General features: G+C 33.4%; 1 protein-coding gene and 1 long non-coding RNA gene across 6 annotated transcripts in view; both read left to right on the forward strand.

The window, feature by feature from the left end:
- LOC127710473 (protein SSUH2 homolog) overlaps positions 1–10,098 on the forward strand; it is a 46,159-nt gene extending 36,061 nt beyond the window's left edge. For both annotated transcript variants that reach the window (XM_052216353.1, XM_052216360.1), the window contains exons 11-13: positions 150–252; positions 918–1,016; positions 9,635–10,098. In XM_052216353.1, the coding sequence (XP_052072313.1) occupies positions 150–252; positions 918–1,016; positions 9,635–9,781 (349 nt within the window). In that variant the 3' untranslated portion in view covers positions 9,782–10,098. The remainder of the gene's footprint in view (positions 1–149; positions 253–917; positions 1,017–9,634) is intronic.
- Positions 1,027–7,824, forward strand: LOC127710931 (uncharacterized). 4 transcript variants are annotated; one of them, XR_007986408.1, is made up of 5 exons: positions 1,027–1,566; positions 1,846–2,013; positions 3,786–4,724; positions 5,558–5,864; positions 6,420–7,824. It is a non-coding gene; the product is annotated as an uncharacterized LOC127710931 (long non-coding RNA). The 4 variants fall into 4 exon arrangements; XR_007986407.1 differs by lacking the exons at positions 3,786–4,724; positions 5,558–5,864; positions 6,420–7,824 and adding exons at positions 2,069–2,676; positions 3,398–3,785; positions 4,947–4,961; XR_007986409.1 differs by lacking the exons at positions 3,786–4,724; positions 5,558–5,864; positions 6,420–7,824 and adding exons at positions 2,069–2,564; positions 3,398–3,785; positions 4,947–4,961.
- Positions 10,099–16,727: the final 6,629 nt, after the last annotated feature.

Below are 16,727 nucleotides of genomic sequence, written 5' to 3' on the forward strand. Positions count from 1 at the left end.
TGTGATTGCAGACAACAAAAATATATTCTATAACCATACCCCCCCCCCCCCCCTTTTGAAGTTAAATGGTTGCTCCCTAATGGAACATTTCATTTAAACTTCATTGTTTTTAAATATTTGTATTGTAAAATTTGGATATCAATAAATAGGCATACAGAGGAGGACCACCATATTGTGGAGAAAACAGCATTGCCAGACCATCTTATAAAGCAAGCACAAGGACAAGTAGCATTTGAGGAATCAATGCCAAGGGTAAACATGAAAGCATATCTAAAATTTTACCTAAACAGATTTTTTATTTAATGATGGTCTGCTTACATATTATGAAAAAATTGTCATGCTTATTAATGACTAAATTAGAAAACAAGTATTGCATCTTCTTATTGCAGTCCTATTTTTTTGTAATTCAATTGAGCTTGAACATAGTCCTGACTTTGATGGAACACACTCATGTTGAATCTTGATTATAGCATTTTTCCATGTTTAATGTATTCTTCTAAAAATACTGGTTATGACTGTACTAATTTGATATTTATTTTGCCAAATGTGTTAAGTGCTATATGTTTCAACCAGCAGTTCCTATTCTGCATAAATTGTGCAGATTGATTATTAGTAAGATTCTATTTGAAATGATTGTTGCTTGCGTATGTTTTTGGTAAAGATTGATGGTTTCCCTACAGCTTCAAGGAGCTATAGTTATGTATGATCAATTAAATAGAACTTTTTAAACTTAATACTTTTGTAAAATTATGTAACTTTATATCTTAATTAGATTTTTTATTTAAACTAGAAAATGCCACGTTGAATCAATAAAAAAATGAAGATGAAATGTGAAACATGAAACACCATTTAGTGAAGCAGTGCCATTTATAATCTTACTCAATACAAAAGCAATTTAAGTCATTCTTACTTGTTAGGTTTATCCAATAACACAATTCCAAGAAAGTGAATTGAATCAAGCCTCAGCAACACTGGTAGCAAAACATCAATTCCCAAGTAAAGCTATTTTAATGCAGGTAAGTCAAACAGATATAGTACAAAAGGTATTTAGTATCAATGCACACTTACTCAGGTAAGTCATACAGATATAGTACAGTAGGTATTTGGTATCAATGCTTATTTTATAGTGTGTCTTTCTATGTTGTAATGTTACACTATTGTTTCAGATAAGGTTGAAGGTTGGTACCTATTAAAATGTTTAAACCCACTGCATTTGTTTGCACCTGTAAGGAATCTGATGTTCAGTAGTTGTCGTTTGTTGATGTGGTTCATAAGTGTTTCTCATTTCTCTTTTTATATATAGATTAGACCATTGGTTTTCGCGTTTGAATGGTTTTACACTAGTCATTTTTGGGGCCCTTTATAACTTGCTGTTCGTTGTGAGCCAAGGCTCTGTGTTGAAGACCGTACTTTGACCTATAATGGTTTACTTTTACAAATTGTGACTTGGATGGAGAGTTGTCTCATTGGCACTCAAACCACATCTTCTTATATCTAATTACTTACTCAGGTATGTCAAACAGATATAGTAAAGTAGGTATTTGGTATCAATGCACACTTACTCAGGTAAGACAAACAGATATATTACAGTAGGTATTGGGTATCAATGCTTACTTACTCAGGTAAGTCATACAGATATAGTACAGTAGGTATTTGGCATCAATGCTTGATTACTCAGGTAAGTCAAACAGATATAGCACAGTAAGTATTAGGTATCAATGCTTACTTACTCAGGTCAGTCAGACAGATAGTGTACAGTAGGTATTAGTATCAATGTTTACTTACTCAGGTAAGTCAAACAGATATAGTACAGTAGGTATTGGGTATCAATGCTTACTTACTCAGGTAAGTCAAACAGATATATTACAGTAGGTATTAGGTATCAATGCTTACTTACTCAGGTAAGTCATACAGATATAGTACAGTAGGTATTTGGCATCAATGCTTGATTACTCAGGTAAGTCAAACAGATATAGCACAGTAGGTATTAGGTATCAATGCTTACTTACTCAGGTCAGTCAGACAGATAGTGTACAGTAGGTATTAGTATCAATGTTTACTTACTCAGGTAAGTCAAACAGATATAGTACAGTAGGTATTGGGTATCAATGCTTACTTACTCAGGTAAGTCAAACAGATATATTACAGTAGGTATTAGGTATCAATGCTTACTTACTCAGGTAAGTCATACAGATATAGTACAGTAGGTATTTGGCATCAATGCTTGATTACTCAGGTAAGTCAAACAGATATAGCACAGTAGGTATTAGGTATCAATGCTTACTTACTCAGGTAAGTCAAACAGATATAGTACAGTAGGTATTGGGTATCAATGCTTCCTTACTCAGGTCAGTCATACATAGTACTGTAGGTATTTGGTATCAATGCTTACTTACTCAGGTCAGTCAAACAGATATAGTACAGTAGTTATTTGGTATCAATGCTTACTTACACAGGTAAGTCATACAGACATAGTACAGTAGGTATTGGGTATCAGTGCTTCCTTACTCAGGTCAGTCATACATAGTACAGTAGGTATTTGGTATCAATACTTACTTACTCAGGTCAGTCAAACAGATATAGTACAGTAGTTATTTGGTATCAATGCTTACTTACACAGGTAAGTCATACAGACATAGTACAGTAGGTATTTGGTATCAATACTTACTTACTCAGGTCAGTCAATAGATATAGTACAGTAGGTATTTGGTATCAATACTTACTTACTCAGGTCAGTCAAACAGATATAGTACAGTAGGTATTAGTATCAATGCTTACTTACTCAGGTCAGTCAAACAGATATAGTACAGTAGGTATTTGGTATCAATGCTTACTTACACAGGTAAGTCATACAGACATAGTACAGTAGGTATTGGGTATCAATGCTTACTTACTCAGGTCAGTCAAACAGACATAGTACAGTAGGTATTGGGTATCAATGCTTACTTACACAGGTAAGTCATACAGACATAGTACAGTAGGTATTGGGTATCAATGCTTACTTACTAAGGTAAGTCAAACAGATATTATACAGTAGGAATTTGGTATCAATGCTTACTTACTCGGGTAAGTCAAACAGACATAGTACAGTAGGTATTGGGTATCAATGCTTCCTTACTCGGGTCAGTCATACATAGTACAGTAGGTATTTGGTATCAATACTTACTTACTCAGGTCAGTCGAACAGACATAGAACAGTAGGTATAGGATATCAGTGCTTACTTACTCAGGTCAGTCAGACAGATATAGTACAGTAGGTATTTGGTATCAATGCTTACTTACTCAGGTCAGTCATACAGACATATTACAGTAGGTATTGGGTATCAATGCTTCCTCACTCAGGTCAGTCAATAGATAAAGTACAGTAGGTATTGGGTATCAGTGCTTACTTACTCAGGTCAGTCGAACAGACATAGAACAGTAGGTATAGGGTATCAGTGCTTACTTACTCAGGTCAGTCAGACAGATATAGTACAGTAGGTATTTGGTATCAATGCTTACTTACTCAGGAAAGTCAAACAGATATATTACAGTAGGTATTAGGTATCAATGCTTACTTACTCAGGTAAGTCATACAGATATAGTACAGTAGGTATTTGGCATCAATGCTTGATTACTCAGGTAAGTCAAACAGATATAGCACAGTAGGTATTAGGTATCAATGCTTACTTACTCAGGTAAGTCAAACAGATATAGTACAGTAGGTATTGGGTATCAATGCTTCCTTACTCAGGTCAGTCATACATAGTACTGTAGGTATTTGGTATCAATGCTTACTTACTCAGGTAAGTCAAACAGATATAGTACAGTAGGTATTGGGTATCAATGCTTCCTTACTCAGGTCAGTCATACATAGTACTGTAGGTATTTGGTATCAATGCTTACTTACTCAGGTCAGTCAAACAGATATAGTACAGTAGTTATTTGGTATCAATGCTTACTTACACAGGTAAGTCATACAGACATAGTACAGTAGGTATTGGGTATCAATGCTTACTTACTCAGGTAAGTCAAACAGATATATTACAGTAGGTATTAGGTATCAATGCTTACTTACTCAGGTAAGTCATACAGATATAGTACAGTAGGTATTTGGCATCAATGCTTGATTACTCAGGTAAGTCAAACAGATATAGCACAGTAGGTATTAGGTATCAATGCTTACTTACTCAGGTCAGTCAGACAGATAGTGTACAGTAGGTATTAGTATCAATGTTTACTTACTCAGGTAAGTCAAACAGATATAGTACAGTAGGTATTGGGTATCAATGCTTACTTACTCAGGTAAGTCAAACAGATATATTACAGTAGGTATTAGGTATCAATGCTTACTTACTCAGGTAAGTCATACAGATATAGTACAGTAGGTATTTGGCATCAATGCTTGATTACTCAGGTAAGTCAAACAGATATAGCACAGTAGGTATTAGGTATCAATGCTTACTTACTCAGGTAAGTCAAACAGATATAGTACAGTAGGTATTGGGTATCAATGCTTCCTTACTCAGGTCAGTCATACATAGTACTGTAGGTATTTGGTATCAATGCTTACTTACTCAGGTCAGTCAAACAGATATAGTACAGTAGTTATTTGGTATCAATGCTTACTTACACAGGTAAGTCATACAGACATAGTACAGTAGGTATTGGGTATCAGTGCTTCCTTACTCAGGTCAGTCATACATAGTACAGTAGGTATTTGGTATCAATACTTACTTACTCAGGTCAGTCAAACAGATATAGTACAGTAGTTATTTGGTATCAATGCTTACTTACACAGGTAAGTCATACAGACATAGTACAGTAGGTATTTGGTATCAATACTTACTTACTCAGGTCAGTCAATAGATATAGTACAGTAGGTATTTGGTATCAATACTTACTTACTCAGGTCAGTCAAACAGATATAGTACAGTAGGTATTAGTATCAATGCTTACTTACTCAGGTCAGTCAAACAGATATAGTACAGTAGGTATTTGGTATCAATGCTTACTTACACAGGTAAGTCATACAGACATAGTACAGTAGGTATTGGGTATCAATGCTTACTTACTCAGGTCAGTCAAACAGACATAGTACAGTAGGTATTGGGTATCAATGCTTACTTACACAGGTAAGTCATACAGACATAGTACAGTAGGTATTGGGTATCAATGCTTACTTACTAAGGTAAGTCAAACAGATATTATACAGTAGGAATTTGGTATCAATGCTTACTTACTCGGGTAAGTCAAACAGACATAGTACAGTAGGTATTGGGTATCAATGCTTCCTTACTCGGGTCAGTCATACATAGTACAGTAGGTATTTGGTATCAATACTTACTTACTCAGGTCAGTCGAACAGACATAGAACAGTAGGTATAGGATATCAGTGCTTACTTACTCAGGTCAGTCAGACAGATATAGTACAGTAGGTATTTGGTATCAATGCTTACTTACTCAGGTCAGTCATACAGACATATTACAGTAGGTATTGGGTATCAATGCTTCCTCACTCAGGTCAGTCAATAGATAAAGTACAGTAGGTATTGGGTATCAGTGCTTACTTACTCAGGTCAGTCGAACAGACATAGAACAGTAGGTATAGGGTATCAGTGCTTACTTACTCAGGTCAGTCAGACAGATATAGTACAGTAGGTATTTGGTATCAATGCTTACTTACTCAGGAAAGTCAAACAGATATATTACAGTAGGTATTAGGTATCAATGCTTACTTACTCAGGTAAGTCATACAGATATAGTACAGTAGGTATTTGGCATCAATGCTTGATTACTCAGGTAAGTCAAACAGATATAGCACAGTAGGTATTAGGTATCAATGCTTACTTACTCAGGTAAGTCAAACAGATATAGTACAGTAGGTATTGGGTATCAATGCTTCCTTACTCAGGTCAGTCATACATAGTACTGTAGGTATTTGGTATCAATGCTTACTTACTCAGGTCAGTCAAACAGATATAGTACAGTAGTTATTTGGTATCAATGCTTACTTACACAGGTAAGTCATACAGACATAGTACAGTAGGTATTGGGTATCAATGCTTACTTACTAAGGTAGGTCAAACAGATATTATACAGTAGGAATTTGGTATCAATGCTTACTTACTCGGGTAAGTCAAACAGACATAGTACAGTAGGTATTGGGTATCAGTGCTTACTTACACAGGTAAGTCATACAGACATAGTACAGTAGGTATTGGGTATCAGTGCTTACTTACACAGGTAAGTCATACAGACATAGTACAGTAGGTATTTGGTATCAATACTTACTTACTCAGGTCAGTCAAACAGATATAGTACAGTAGGTATTAGTATCAATGCTTACTTACTCAGGTCAGTCAAACAGATATAGTACAGTAGGTATTTGGTATCAATGCTTACTTACACAGGTAAGTCATACAGACATAGTACAGTAGGTATTGGGTATCAATGCTTACTTACTCAGGTCAGTCAAACAGACATAGTACAGTAGGTATTGGGTATCAATGCTTACTTACACAGGTAAGTCATACAGACATAGTACAGTAGGTATTGGGTATCAATGCTTACTTACTAAGGTAAGTCAAACAGATATTATACAGTAGGAATTTGGTATCAATGCTTACTTACTCAGGTAAGTCAAACAGACATAGTACAGTAGGTATTGGGTATCAATGCTTCCTTACTCGGGTCAGTCATACATAGTACAGTAGGTATTTGGTATCAATACTTACTTACTCAGGTCAGTCGAACAGACATAGAACAGTAGGTATAGGGTATCAGTGCTTACTTACTCAGGTCAGTCAGACAGATATAGTACAGTAGGTATTTGGTATCAATGCTTACTTACTCAGGTCAGTCATACAGACATATTACAGTAGGTATTGGGTATCAATGCTTCCTCACTCAGGTCAGTCAATAGATATAGTACAGTAGGTATTGGGTATCAGTGCTTACTTACTCAGGTCAGTCAAATAGACATAGTACAGACGTTATTAGTATCAAATGCTTACTTACTCAGGTCAGTCAAACAGATATAGTACAGTAGGTATTGGGTATCAGTGCTTACTTACTCAGGTCAGTCAAATAGACATAGTACAGTAGGTATTAGTATCAAATGCTTACTTACTCAGTTCAGTCAAACAGATATAGTACAGTAGGTATTAGTTTCAATGCTTACTTACTCAGGTCAGTCAAATAGACATAGTACAGTAGGTATTGGGTATCAATGCTTCCTCACTCAGGTCAGTCAATAGATATAGTACAGTAGGTATTGGGTATCAATGCTTCCTCACTCAGGTCAGTCAATAGATATAGTACAGTAGGTATAGGGTATCAGTGCTTCCTTACTCAGGTAAGTCATACAGACATAGTACAGTAGGTATTAGTATCAATGCTTACTTACTCAGGTCAGTCAAACAGATATAGTACAGTAGGTATTGGGTATCAATGCTTACTTACTCAGGTAAGTCATACAGACATAGTACAGTAGGTATTAGTATCAATGCTTACTTACTCAGGTCAGTCAAACAGATATAGTACAGTAGGTATTTGGTATCAATGCTTACTTACTCAGGTAAGTCATGCAGATATAGTACAGTAGGTATTGGGTATCAATGCTTTCTTACTCAGGTAAGTGGTACTATAAAACATTATTCTGTTTCTGTATTTTTATATTATTTGTAATATAAATGTATTTAAGAGCAAAGAAAGACGTTTCTATATATTGTTTGGTAGATTTTCTCTTGTCATGAAAGTTTAAATTTGCTGGTCAATTTTATGTTGATATCACTACCACAGGGTCTGCAGCTGCTATTGAATACATTCTCGAGGGTACCAACCAACCAGTGCATCAAGTTTTCTGTTTATTAGTTCTAACTTCCTCAGAAAACAACTGACCTTCATTGTTTCGATTGGTCCAAGTCCTTTTGGTTTTGAAGGTTCCAATAAATATACTTTCATGCAAATCTTTTGGTAGAGTATATCTGGAGATAAATGTTCCAGCAACTTGTGTCTACTCAATTTTATATAATTTTCTAAAAACCGTTTTATTTTTTCAATATTGAATAAAAATATATATCTCAATTACACTTCTGACAAAACATTGTCAGAGTCTGTTATCTCTGTTATATGTTTCACTTAACATTTATTTCCTCCCATAAATTTCAAATGACTAGACAACATCAGACAGGAATGGCCCATTCTGCTGAATGACAAATTCCATGAAAGTTGGTAATCCAGAACATAACCTGTTTGTAAATCACTTTATTGCGAACCCAATGAAAGTTTTCCACAGTGCCATTTCTATCTTGACCAGGTATTTAAACTTTTGTAAGTTCACCTGTCCTTTTGAATAAATACTATAGCTATTGTTCTCCATGTAGTTTTTTCACTGGGACCTTTAAATTTCTTCTAAGAGAAATCTATCACTCATTGATTAATTTACCTGAGTAAAAAAAAAATCTTGTAAATAGAGGAAAATAGATATAGGAAGATGTGGTATGAGTGCCAATGAGACAACTCGCCATCCAAGTTTTATACTCAAAACTGCATGTGATGTTATATTTATTCAATATTGATAATATATTTTCAATCGGTTGAATGTAAACAGTGATGCAAAGTTGAAACATTAATAAAATATAAAAAAGAAGATGTGGTGTGATTGCCAATGAGACAACTCTCCACAAGAGACCAAATTTATGTACAAAAAATGAACGAAAAACAAATATGTAACACATAAATAAACAACAACCACTGAATTACAGGCTCCTGACTTGGGACAGGCACATACATACAGAATGTGGCGGGGTTAAACATGTTAGCATTGATTTATGTTATATTAATAATATATTTTCATTCAGTTTAATACATGTATAAACATTGATTCAATCATAAAAAGTGGATTTCTGACAAAACTTTCAATATATTGTTCCTTTTAAAAAAAAATTTGTTTGACATGAATAAAAACTTGAAAATTATGATGTCCAAATTAAGATCTTCTTAAATGTATTCTATAACTAGACAAAAAAAATCAAATTTCAATAGGAACATTGATAAAACTTTTGTTTGAAATCAACTTTTTATGATTGAATCAATTTTTATATTAAACCGAATGAAAATATATTATTATAATATTGAATAAATACATCATCACACGCATTTAATGAGTATAAAAAAGTATTTTTGTCTATATATAAGAAAATTTTTTTACTCAGGTAAATTAATCAATGAGTGATAGATTTCTCTTAGAAGAAATTTAAAGGTCCCAGTGAATAAACTACACAGAGAAAAATAGCTATTGTATTCATTCAATAGGACAGGTGAACTTACAAAAGTTTAAATACCTGGTCAAGATAGAGATGGCACTGTGGAAGACTTTCATTGAGTTCGCAATAATATACTTAGGAATCAAAAACAAGTTCAATCTCTACAGAAAAAAAAGGGAAACTCCTGAGACATTCTTATCACACCAAATAAAATATTTTTGCAAAAGCTTCAATTTTAAAAAATAAGAACACAGATTTATCAGTTGTCCCCCCATTATTATGTAATATACATTCACTATTAAAAAAGAAGTAAGTTTATGGCAGTAATATGTTTCAGCAATGAACATCTTTAAGTAAATTAAAAATTTTCACATATTTTTTTCCAGAGACAGAGAGTTCGAATTGTACCAGTAACTGTATGTTTATACAAATGGAAAGACGCGGATGCTGATTTTATAGTGTATGGATTTGAGAAGAAAGTGTATGCGCCAAATTATCCCCAGAAATGCTGCTGTGGATGCTCTATAATATAGAAACTGTTGTACACTATATCAGAAACATATATCTTGTATCAATTTAAAATACTGTATTCATTCTTTACATATATATATATATTATCATTGTTTGTAAACTTCATACAAAAGTAGATTGTGCTATATATCTTGTTTTCTACCTATCTGTTTATAGAAATCATCTGTGCCATAGAATGAGGACATCTATTATATATTGAGACTTTTTACTGGAATGAAATTGTAATGTGGACTTGATTTTTTTTTAATATGAAATACTAAGGTAAAAATAACCATACAGCTTATAATTAATGTTATTGAATAAAATATTTATGAATATATACTTTTTTGAAATGATTTAATCTTAAATTATTGTGTTTTACCACCATGTTTACTATCACAATAATGAATATCAAAGATACCTAATTAGTAAGAATGTTTAAGACAATGAACAAGTTTTTAATTTAATATAAAGACGGTGTGAGGCATGTTAGGTGAACAAAATAAAAAGGTAAAACTTGTTAACCATCTGGAATATTCTTTAACCTGAAGGTCTTTACATTTTCAGTATTCAAAGCAAGGGCACCGATGGCTTAATCTTGTTCTGATTAACTTTTAACAAGATAAAACTGATAAGTTTGGAAACAGTGTAACCTATGAAAGATAAAAAAAATTTCGATTGCAGAAAATTATCCCATTGCGAACAATCACTTTTAATTTCTGATGTCAAGTATTATCTCGTATGAATATCTATTTTGAGAAAACCCTTATTATCTTTCATAAAGAATGATGAAGGGAAAAGGAGGAGGTAAGATAAGAATGTAGATCCTGTATTGCTGATCATTTTTGCTGTTTACAGTTCCTACCTTTCTGTTATAGTTTTCATGATCAAAGGAAATAAAATGCTCCGCTGGGCACAGCTTGATACGACCGCAGAGGTCGAACCGTGAACAGTTGGGGCAAGTATGGACACAACATTCAAGCTTGATACAGCACTGAATTTGGATTGTGATTAAATATTTGACACAGCATAGGTTTCTGACACAGAATGAATGTAGTCTAAGAACTTAAATTTTTTTTAATTTGCCTATTCAAACCATATCATTATTATTTGCTTTTATATATAAATCAGAAATAACCAATTTAAAATGGAAAATTTTAAAGAAAAAAAAAGGAAAAAAAGGAAACAAAAATCCCCCCCCCCAATTTTTTGAACCCCCTTATGATTCATCAACCCCAAACTCAACCCCAGCCTTCCCTTTGTGGTATGGTACCTTGCAGTACAATTTCAGAGAGAGATCCATACACTTGAACACAAGTTATTGTCTGGAAACTCGAAAAATGCTTGTTTTTTGGCCCCAAATTCCTAAACATTTAACGCAATTACCCCAAACTCAAACCCAGCTTTCCCTTTGTGACATGGAACCTTGTAGTACAATTTCATAGAGATCCATACTCTTACACACAAGTTATTATCCTGAAACTAGAAAAATGCTTGTTTTTGGCCCCTAATTCCTAAAATTTTGAGGCAATTACCCCAAAATCAATCCCAGCCTTTCCTTTGTGGTATGGTACCTTGCAGTAAAATTTCAGAGAGATCCATACACTTGAACACAATTTATTGTCTGGAAACTAGAAAAATGCTTATTTTTGGCCCCTTATTCCTAAACGTTTTGGACAATTGCCCCCAAACTCAATTCCAGCTTTTCCTTTGTGATATGGAACCTTGTAGTACAATTTCAGGAAGATCCATACACTTACACACATGTTGTTGTCATGAAACTAGAAAAATGCTTGTTTTTTGCCTTTTTTGGCCCCTAATTCCTAAAATTTTGAAGCAATTATCCCCAAAATCAATCCCAGCATTCCCTTTGTGATTTGGAACCTTGTGGTACAATGTCACAGAGATCCATACACTAACACACAAGTTATGTCTGGAAGTTACAAAAATGCTTATTTTTGGCCCCTAACTCCTTAACTGTTGGTACCATAACCCCCAAAATCAATCCCAACCTTCCTTTTGTGGAACCATATGGTAAAATTTCATAGAGATCCATTCACTTAAACTAAAGTTAGTGTGAAAACCAATGTGTCTGAGGACATCGACGCCAACGTCATACCAATATACGACCGCAAAATTTTTTTGCGGTCGTATAAAAACTTGAGTCAAAATAGTGATTTAAAGGTCAATAACTCCTATAAGAAGTCATCCAATGGTTTTGGTGTTTTTGACATTTTTGTAGATCTTTATTGTTGGTAATTTTTGCTATTTACAGTGTCTACCCATCTTTCATAGTTTTCAAGATAATAGGGGAAAACTTGAAAATTTGTCCAAAATTGTCATTGAAGGTCAATAACTCCTATAATGTGTCATATGATGGATTTGGTCTTTATGGCTTTTTGTTCAGATGTGAGAAGTAGACACAAACTTGAAAGTTAGTCAAAAATCTTTATTTAAGGACAATAACTCCTAAATGGAGACATTCAATGGTTTCACTCATACCAACATTTACTTTTGTCTGCGTTGATTACTTTTGCTGATACAGTTTCTGACTACCTATTCTAGTTTCCGAGATAATAGGCAAAAACTTTAAATTTATAAAAAATCATAACTAAATTGCAATAACTCCTGGAAGGATTCATATGTGTTTTGGTCATGTTGGCATTTTTGCTGATTATTTTTTGAAGTTTACAGTTTCTTCCTACAAAATGAACATGTAAATATTTAAGTTTTGGTGATAATAGGCAAAAACACACAATTAATCAAAAAATCATCATTTAGGAACAATAACTCCTTACAGGAGTGATATGATAATTGTGGTAAACATGTGTGTAGATGGCTTTACATTTTGAGCATATTTGCTCCAGTCAGTTTTTCTCATTATATTATGGTATTCAACTTTTCAAGATATTGGAAAATCAATGCATTTTTCACAAATGTTCTATTGTTAGCCTTGGCAACAATGTTGGTTGATTAGCCATTAGTTTTCTAGTTTGAATTGTTTTACATTTTTAATGTCGGAACCTTTTAAAGCTGACTAAATGGTATGAGTTTTTCTCATTGTTGAAGGCTGCATGGCTGCATATAATTAATTACATCCATTTGAACTCTGGTGGATAGCTGTATCATTGACAATCATACCACATCTCCTTATTTTTATATAGGAACAAAAAACATAAAATGTATACTAGATACCATAAGCATCTTCTAATTCAAGTTTGGATGAAATTGGTCCAATTGTTTCAGAATAGTTGTTGGAACCCCCCTTTTTTGACAATCAATGCATTTGAATGGGGACATATATTTGGTACCCTCCTTTTAAAAATGGCTGGATCCGCCCCTGTATAGAGACAATAAATGGGGTAATCATCTTTAGACAATTTTATTTATTTTCTCTCTACAAAATAGTCTTCAACACCATCCATAGTGGAGATTTCCAAGTGACTTCCTAGGGTCCCATATAATATATGCTTTAAGTAACAGCCCTAAGAAAATATAATCTGGTAACTTAAGTGTCGAAATGTCTGATATATTGATAATAAACAGCTGAACCAAGAGCGCATGAGACGCCCTTATTGTGTATAATTAAATTATTGCAAGAATAAAATGAGATATTTTGAAGGCATTTTAATCATATGTTCACCAATTCCAACAATTATGTCAAGTTTTCACTGAATCAATCAAAGCAAACTCAAGTTATGGTACAATATGTAAAAAATTTACTAAAATCTGACAATTAAAGTCCCCTGAACTGACATCAACCCCAGTTTTTGGTGGGGTTTGTGTTGCTCAGTCTTTAGTTTTCTATGTTGTGTTTTGTGTACTATTGTTTCTCTGTTGGTCTTCTTTTTTTTTTAAGCCATGGCATTATCAGTTTATTTTTGACTTGTGAGTTTGGTATCTTTCGCCTCTCTTCTGGAGTGACAAACCGGAAATTTAATAAATGAAAAGATAGCCTCCTCTCATCAATCCCAACGATAATGTAAAGTTTGGATGATGATGATGATGATGATGGATGGCTGCTTAACATCCAGCGACAAATTAATATGCATATTCAGGACAAGAGCATGTTAATGAAATATGAATATTAACCCTGCTTTGTACTAGACCGACACGCTGAGCCTGATTTTTAACATGCTAGTTCACAAGGTAACAGTCCGCAGGAAGACATAGTCACCTTACCTGGACACATTATTCTGACACCAAGCTGACCAGTCTTTGCTTTTACTACTTAATGCCACGTGCTTAGCAAAGAAGTAGTAAATGCATATTTTCAAGTCTTTGGTTTGACCCAGCTGGGGTTCGAACCCATGACCTCCCACACTCATGATTTGCAATTTTTTTTTAAATCTAAGGGTCAAAGTTCTGTTACTCTGTGGAAGGACAAATCCAAAAGTTAAAAATAATCAAAAGAGAGTTCTGCTCTCAATTCTAATGTGTTAAAGTTTTATGAGATTTTGTTTAAAGCTAATTTGAGTTATCGTACAAAGTGTGTATGGAAGGACATTGGTATTCCATAATAAATCCCCATCTCCGATAGGCATATAAAACTAGATGCTCTAAAGAGCCTGTGTCTATGTGCATATTCAACAAAGGACACTTTCCAACATTGTAGACAAAAATAGAATTCATGACAAAAAATCCCCGCCATAGCAGAGGGGACATTAAGTTTTACCCTTGTCCGTCTGTACGTCCGAAAGTTGGTTTCCGTTCTCTTACTTTAGTTTGCCTCAATCAAATGTTATAAAACTTGTACACAATGCTTAATACCACAAAACACAGATCAAGTTTGAATTTTGGTGGTGTCACTTTAACGGTTCTAGAGTTATGTCCCTTTAAAAATGGAAAAATTGCTGAATTTTTTGTTTCCGTTCTCCAACTTTAGTTTGCCTCAACCAAATGTTATCAAACTTATACACAATGCTTATTACCACAAAATACAGATCAAGTTTGAATTTTGGTGGCGTCACTTCATTTATTGATCTTGTATTGCTAATTGTTTTTTGTCTCTTTAGTTTCTCTCTATCTTCTTTAGTTCTTGCTCAAAACACAAAAAAGGTTAAAAAAAATCCTCATTTAAGAGCAATCGCTTCTATAAAAGAGGGACAATCTACTAACTAAATCAACATAAATTGACTGGTTTATAGATCTTGCCTTGCTGATCATTTTTGCTATTTAAAGTTTCCATTTATCTATTTTAATTTTTATCATACAAGGCAAAATGCAAAAAAAATGGTAAAAATCTTGTCATTAAAGGGCAATAACTCTAATAAGGTGTCATCAGAAAATTTCCTCCATATTGTCTTAATTGTAGATCTTGGTTTGCTGATTGTTTTTGCTAAATTAAGTTTCTATCTATCTGTTATAATTTTAAGATATAAGGCAATAAGTACATTGTTTGAATCAGCATATCAAAGAACCCCAAGAATTCAATTTTTGATGAAATCAAACAAAATTTTAATTTAGGACCCTTTGGACCTCAATGTGGTATTATCTAATTAACAATGCAAATGAATACAGGTTTAGGTTCAGCATTTCAAAGAACCCTACATATATTCAATTTATGCTGAAATCAAAGTTTAATTTTGGACCCCGATTTGGACCAACTTGAAAACTGGGCCCAAAATCAGAAATCTAAATATATGTTTATTAATAGACAATATAAGCTTTAATAGTTTTTAAAGGAGTTTGCTTCATCAAAAAAAATATATAAATATAGCATTCAGAAAATAAGTTTATACAGAATAACAAACAAACCTACCACAAAATTCTTCAAACAATTTACCAAAGAAAAGAAAAAAAAAATCCAAAATGTCATTTATCATTAATACAATGTCTTTTAAAAATCTATAAAACTTATCTGTAATTAACCTCAAAATGTCTAATAATGAACAGTAAATTTCAAACTATATTAGGGGGCCTCGGTGGCCGAGTGGTTTAAGTAGTTACTACTGTAATCACTAGCCAGTCAACACTGAGGTTGTGAGTTTGAACCCCGCTCGTGTGTGTGCACTCGACTCCAATCTTAATTGACTAGGATTGTCAGTTTTCCTATCGAAGGTCGGTGGTTTTCTCCGGCACTGCAGCTTCCTCCACCGATAAAAACTGGCCGCCACGAAATAGCCCAAAAGCTGTGCTTAAAAGTGGCGTTAAAACACCAAAAATCAAATCAAATCAAACTATATTATTATGTCCTACAGAGCTTACCATCATCAACACTTAGGAAACAGAAAATTTTCAAATAAATCTGTCACTCCAATTATAATTGTGTGATTGATATTTACCACATGCTTTCTTATCTGATAACAGGTGAAAATTATTTAAAAACACTTAGTGTAATAAAACTTTATATATATAATTAATAGTTCCCAATATTTTTTTCTTTCATTTGTCACAAACTAATATAGATCTGCAACTTATCTATCAATGTCAACAACTTTATCTACACAATGTAATATAATGAAATTTATCCTTTAATAAAAATAGATTATTATCTAATGAAAATGATATTTGCAAATCTGGACCCCCAAACAGGATCAAGTAAAAATTAAACATTAACACACACAACAAAAATAAAATACCAAATAACAACTGTGACATCTACCTTCAAAACACACATGACTTAAAAAAAATACCGGTAGTTATAAAGAAATTTTTGACAGCTCCTGACTAAAACCAATTGATCAGATACAATCATTGATAGACTATTTATACACAACTTATTAATTACACCATTTCTGTTCAAAGGGAAATAACTCAATCATATAATAAATATCACTTTTGGCTATTGAAAGGTCTACAACTCAACAACGAGAAAAGCTAAAATCATGAAAATTGAACTTGACCTTCATTTAGTCACAGGAAACAACATATTTAAATTTGAAAAAATATCGTCAAAGAGTTTTCATGTTAATGAACAGACACTGTTTGCTTCGAAGTTAACAGACGACGATGATGAACGCCAAGTGA

Source organism: Mytilus californianus, unplaced genomic scaffold (assembly GCF_021869535.1).
Source record: "Mytilus californianus isolate M0D057914Y unplaced genomic scaffold, xbMytCali1.0.p SCAF_1, whole genome shotgun sequence".
In the NCBI taxonomy this organism is placed as follows: Eukaryota; Metazoa; Mollusca; class Bivalvia; order Mytilida; family Mytilidae; genus Mytilus; species Mytilus californianus.